At 42.6% G+C, this 6,509-nt stretch overlaps 1 protein-coding gene across 1 annotated transcript; it reads left to right on the top strand.

Annotated features, from left to right (window-relative positions):
- Positions 1 to 2,310: 2,310 nt before the first annotated feature.
- Positions 2,311 to 3,282, top strand: LOC309687109 (olfactory receptor 1500-like; the record flags this gene model as incomplete). Its single annotated transcript, XM_082501829.1, has 1 exon — positions 2,311 to 3,282. One exon carries the CDS (start codon positions 2,311 to 2,313, stop codon positions 3,280 to 3,282), a length of 972 nt encoding a protein of 323 aa, XP_082357955.1.
- Between the last annotated feature and the right edge of the window lie 3,227 nt (positions 3,283 to 6,509).

Here is a 6,509-nt window from a genome sequence, read left to right as displayed (position 1 = left end):
GCCAAAGGAGGAGGAGGATGAGACATCTTGAGCCATCATTGAAGATCGGATGGATAACAGCGTCAAACGATCATAAACCAAGACACCAGTACATCATTGACTCAAATAGAAAACAATGGCGCTATATAAATACAATTGAGTTGAATTGAATTGATCTCCATGCAACATTGTAGAGGCATGCCAACCACGACGGCCCTACAACATCCAGAGCCTCCAGGAACTACAGGAACAGGGAAAACCTCATCCACCCCAGGGGCCCTGCCACCAAAGAGTTGTTTAACTGCCTAAGTGACTTCACCCCCAAAGCTAGACAAGTCATCCCCCAGACTTTGCTTTCTCCACAAAAGGCTCGAAGTACTTCTACCACTGCCCCAAAATGTTTTCAGCTGAAGCCAGCATTACTCCATCCTTGCTATACACAGTGCAGATAGAGCACTGGTTTCCCCTCCTGAGTTGCCTGATGGTTTGCCAGAATCTCTGAGGCAGTCTAAAAGTCTTTTTCCATCGTCTCTCCAAACTCCTCCCACATCCGAGTTTTTGCTTCAGCAACTGCCCGGGCAGCTTTCCACTTGGCCTGTCGGTACCTACCGGCTGCCTCCAAAGTCCAACTGGCTAACCAAGCCCGATAGGACTCCGTCTTTAGCCTGATGGCTCCCTTCACCTCTGGTGTCCACCATTTGGTGGACCAAACCCCCAAGTGGTGATCAGTTGACAGCTCAGCCCCTCTCTTCACCCAAGTGTCCAGAACATATAGCCACAGATCTAATGATACGTTTCCAAAATTGAGTGTCTTCTGGAGTCCGTTCCCTTATGTAAACTCTTATGTTTGAACATGGTTCTCGTTATTGACAAACTGTGGTTTGCACAAAAGTCCAGTAACTGAACACCCTTCAGGTTCAGATCCAAGAAGGCTGGGTACTTTAACCGTCGTTTGGCACATAAGCGTAGACGGCAGTCAGAACCCATTCTCCGCAGGGAGAAAATGCTCTTGTCCACCAAAAAAACCCCACGTACAGACAGCAAGCCAAGGGCATGCTAAGAGATACACCCCAGCCCGTTGACATGCGTTGAGCTGAGCTCAGCTATATCTAGCTGGTACCTCTCAACCTCACGCACTAACTCAGGCTCCTTCCCCAACAGAAAAGTGACATTCAGTGTCCCAGTTACTTGTCTCGGTAGCTAGGGATCAGTCCACCAGGGCCTCCTGGTGGCCACTGCCTGTCACACAATGCACCAGACTCCTACAGCGCCTCCTATGGGTGGTGGGCAGACAGGAGGGTGGGCCCATGTCCCTTTTTTGAATTGTGCCCGGCAGGCCCATGGCCTAAGGCCCAATAACCATGGTTGAGGGGTTTGTGTGTCCCAGGGGTTGCTGGGGCTGTGTTGTGGGGGGGCTTTTGCTGCTTGGTAGGATCTCCCATGGGAAATTAGTCCTGGGTGAGGGACCAGACAAAGAGCAATTCAGAAAACCCCTATAAGTAAAAGGGCGAGGGACCAGCTCACCCTGCCCGTTATAGGGTTAACAGGGCCTCACTCTGGAGCCAGGCCTGCATAACGTGCCCAAGAGGGAGCATCTGGTAATTGGGCCTTAGGCCATGGGCCTGCCGGGCATCAAGAGCATGCTTAACAGCACAGCAAGCTATGTAATTTGAAAGATTTTATCTGTGATTTGTTGGATTAAATAAACTTTTTCTTTAGTTTTGCACAGTGAAGCTCTGACAATCTTCAGTGCAAATTGTTAGGTTTTGTATTGTTGATTGTCATTTATGCTTAGAAATATCTACTTATATATGCTTAGAGTTTTGTAATTAGTTGTAGATTGGTAGAGGTTTGATCCTTGATAGTCTGCAAACTTTGTGTGCATTAGAGAGCACTCTGGGAGCACGAGAGAGGTCGTACCTTGTCTTATTGTTTTACGGTAGGATTAACGTAGCTACGTCTGTTCTAGTCTAAAGCTACAAACCTATCACAAATCATTTCATTATACAGTAGAAGCAACGAGTCACTTCAAAAGTTTGAGTGCACATGGGAGTTGTTTCCTCTGAGTGTTATTTACCCCACACATCATTAGTTCAGACTCTGTTGGAAACATTTACAATATAAAACCATCAACACTGTTTTGGAAAGTGGGTTATGTTCTTGCATAGTTAGAGCTAAAGAGCTGAGGTGTATTGATATGAATAGAGCGAATTAATCATTATTATAATAGAGTATCTAATCCAAACATTTGTATCATTTTTGTCATAGGACTAAAATGTGGTTTGTTTAATTTTACCTTTGGTTTATGATTATTTCTTTGTATATATAATTATGAAATACACCAATATTACCACTATAAAAGAGTTCATTATTATTGGATTTCCTGGACTTCCTCCTGAATATTATGGTCCAGTGTCTGTTCTTCTTCTTGTTGTTTTCCTTGCTATTGTAATTGGAAATGGTTTCACTATAGCTGTTATCATTTTTGAGCGGACTCTGCACAAACCAATATATGTGATCTTTTCTAACCTTGCAATGACAGACATCTGCTTTGGCGTGGTGACTCTTCCAAAAATCATTGCCAGATACTGGTGGAATGACATGATCACTTCTTTTGGAGCTTGTTTTACACAGATGTATTTTGTTCATTCTTTGGGAGCTATTCAGTCTTTAAACTTGCTGATGATGGCTTTGGATCGTTTTGTTGCCATATGGTTTCCATTCAAATATCCCATTTTATTTACAAACAAAGCAGTGGCTATTGCTTGCACCATGTGCTGGGTTTTAACATTTATACGTTTGCTGGGAATTGTGCTTCATGCCTTAACTTTACCTTACTGTGACCAGAATATTATCATGCAGTGTTACTGTGATCATATATCAATAACAAGGCTGGGTTGTGGTGATGGGCTGGCATATGTGAACAGTGTTGCACTTGCTAATGCAATGGTCACTCTCCTGGTTCCTTTAACATTCATAATTTTATCCTATTTTTCTGTCATCATAGCTGTTCTGAGGATGTCTCAAACTGAGAGACGTCACAAAGTGCTGTCCACTTGTGCCCCTCAGCTCTTTATTACCTGCCTTTACTATGTGCCAAGATGCTTTGTTTATCTTGCTAATGTTTTAGGATTTAATTTTAACCTTGTTATTCGGATTATTATTACAATGATGTACAGCCTCATACCTGCTGCTGTTAATCCAATCATATACTGTTTCAAGACTAAAGACATTAAAAATGTTTTGATGCGGAGATTTAAAAAAGGAAAAGTGAGCACTGGATTAAAAACTGAATGCAAATAAATCTTTACAAAATCCAAACAGTACAACACCGAAGAAGTCTTATAATCAGGCTGTTATCTTGGCTTTCTGTAATAAATAACAAGAGTATTTGGTTCTGAAACAACTGACACTACGTCATATGACCACTAGAGGTCACTTTACAATAAGTTTTAAAACTAATTGGCTCAGTATATTTGATGGAGTGAAGACCGAGTTACACTTTTTATTTGCAAAAAATAATTTTCATTTCACAGGAGGGGATGACAGGGCATGTAGAAGGTGGGGAAATATAGTTTGTTTGTTTGTTTTTTTCAAATTTAGTGAATTCTTCAGCTGCCTTTGAAAGATGTTTTTGAAAATAAATATATTTATTCATTTTAAATTTAAATTTTTACATTATATATGATTTCAAATTTTACTCTCAATGAGAATAAATTTCCCAATGAAAAAATAACCAGGGTTGCATTTTTTTTAAACCTGTCCTGTCCAGCAGTTGTAGCAAGCAGACTTTGTTATTATTCATAGTTTTATCTGATTGGATATTATGCTGGCACAGACAGGGGGCGAAGGTCAGATTGGCAAAAGGTAGGCGAAGAGGGGGAATAGAAAAGCAGAGAAATAGAAAGCAGAGGAATTGAAAAAGAAAAGGGAAGAAAGAAAGGGAGAAAAAATGGGGTTAGGGGAGGCGGGAGCAAAGGATGAACACACATGCTGGGTCTCCAGTTTCCGCATTTGTAACAAAGCACATTCAGACGACACAACAACAAATACAATTTTACTCCCCCAAGCCAGTGGTTGACAAGGAAAGAAGAGACCCTGGCTGTCCATGGCCCCCAAGAGAGCTGAAGATCTGAGTCCATATCCTGATGACAGCCGTGCATCCACCCCAGGTTAGCGAAAAGGGAGGCCGCGGATGGAGCTCTCGCAGCCAAGGGCAGGAGTGCCAGGGGACCAGAGGCAGCAGGAAGTTGCCCTAGACTCACCTAACTCCAACCGACCCCTCACCGTGCCACGAAGAGGTCTAAGCCACCCTGTATCTATAATCCACAAGCAACCAGGCCAGCAACCACGCCAAAACAGCCCATCAAGTGTTACCAGGTGATATCCTTAATAATATTTTATCACTGAATTTTAGAAAATTAAGATACACGTGGGTATATTGAAGGTATGTGCAGGAGATTGTTTATTTATTTGAAAATTCTAAATGTTACAGGACATTATAGACTGAAACTGAGACTCTCACAGCAGATTTCCTTATCTCTTTAGTAGGGATGGGTATTGTTTAGGTTTTATCCGATACCGGTGCCAAACCGGTACTTTTGAAACGGTGCTGGTGCTTAAACGGTGCTCAAACTGGTGCTTAAAGAATGGAGAACACAAATTTGGTCCTAAAACCACTCATGTTCAGCTGTTCTTTTGTAAAAAGATAACAATGTTAGCTTTTTCTGCATCTATGGGGCATATATGGCATCACTCTTGGCTGGAAGCAGTGCTTAATCAATGGAAAAACACAAACTTTGTCCAAAAACCTCTCACGTTTAACTGTTTTCCACTTTTTCTTTGGTCATTTTAGCCTTTTTGGCCAGGGTGAAGGGAGTATCTGCCATCAAACAAGAAGACAGCCGCATGTAGCTATGAGGATGTTTGCTAGTTCACCTTACATGCATTAATGTAATAACGTGGTGAGCCTACTCAACGTAAATTACACACGAACAACATTAAGCTACTCACGCAGAGAAGAACGGCTGCTGCATCATCATCCGTCATCATTTCTGCTACACTGGCAGGGCTAGGGGCCAGGACTCTACTCTTCGGGTTTTTGGGGGATGTTGCTAACTCCGGGTCCGATAAGAGGCACCACACCCACAGTAGATGTGCTCGGTGTGAGGTCTCGCATTAAGCTATCAAATACGGCGCATTTCTCGGCTTTTAAAAAAACGCTATGCGTCGCCAGGTGTTTCATCGGATTCGAGGTGTTACCTCCTTTGACAGTATCACAGTATCACCTTAAAGCACTTGTTGCAGGCTGCTGAGTTTGCATCTTTTGCTGTGAAATACAGCCAGACTTTTGACCGCTTCGCCTTGGGCATTTTTAATCTGTAGCTCTGCTCTAAAAGAACGTACATAGAGGAGGAGGACGGGGCAAGGGTAAGTGACGGAAGTGACGGACAAGGTAAGCGACACAAGGCAAGCGACAAGGTAAGCGACCCATGTTGTAGGTGATGTCAGACGCCGGAGATTTTGGCGGAGAAAAAGCAAATGGTAGCATAGAGTTTAACAAAGGTTTTTCAAGCTTCAGTATTACCAAATATACTAATCAATTGTCGTATAACTAACAACATCTGTTTTATCATCTCTAACACCCTGGAGGACAACGGGGAGAGTTTAGACGCTCTCCAAGATTACATCGACCGCTGTTTTCAAGATTTAGTAATGAATAAGGCCCAGAGTGCATCTTCCCCAGCCAAAATTGAGACGCCGTCATCGAAGAGATGTCGCCCGGCAGACTCCCCCGGTACAACATTGCCTGCCGGCAAAGACATCGCAGACATCCTGGAGTCAATCGACAAGCGATTGTCCAGTTTCGATGCGAGGCTGTCCCTGGTGGAGATTTTACACCGGGAATTTAAATCTCTGAGAGAATCCCTGGAATTCAGCCAGCAGCAGGTGGAAACGCTTGCCGCTGAAAAGACAGGGATGCCCACTCTCCCCTTCACTTTTTGCATCACAAGATTGGTTCAGATCTCTGGATTCATATATTTCCAAATTCCTTTGGAAAGATAAACCCCCGCGTATCAGCTTAAAAACGCCACAAAGAACCAAGGATAGAGGAGGATTAGATCTGCCTAATTTTCACCAATACTTCTTAGCCAACAGGCTTCAGTTCATCTCAGAATGGTTAAAACATACCTTCTTAGTTGAGCCCTGGCTAGATGTTGAACAGGCACTATGCAAGGATCTAGAGATTTCAGACCTACCATTTATTAGCTCAAACATCAAAAGACATGAATGCTTTAAAAGTATCAACATCAGCTTTTCTCTGACAGCATGGTGGGAGTTTCTAAAAATAACGGAGTCTTCATTAATCCCATGCAAACGTACACCTATCTGGAATAACCCTGACATATTACAAAACAATAATATGATTAATTTCCCAGAATGGAGTTGTAAAGGAATTAAATACTTAGAACATATATTAGAGGGAACAGAATTTATTCCATTTGACAGACTAGTTGCACAATATGGGA

This window comes from Aulonocara stuartgranti (assembly GCF_965226115.1).
Source record: "Aulonocara stuartgranti genome assembly, chromosome: 14".
Taxonomy (NCBI): domain Eukaryota; kingdom Metazoa; phylum Chordata; class Actinopteri; order Cichliformes; family Cichlidae; genus Aulonocara; species Aulonocara stuartgranti.
This window is presented reverse-complemented; position numbering and strand designations above follow the sequence as displayed.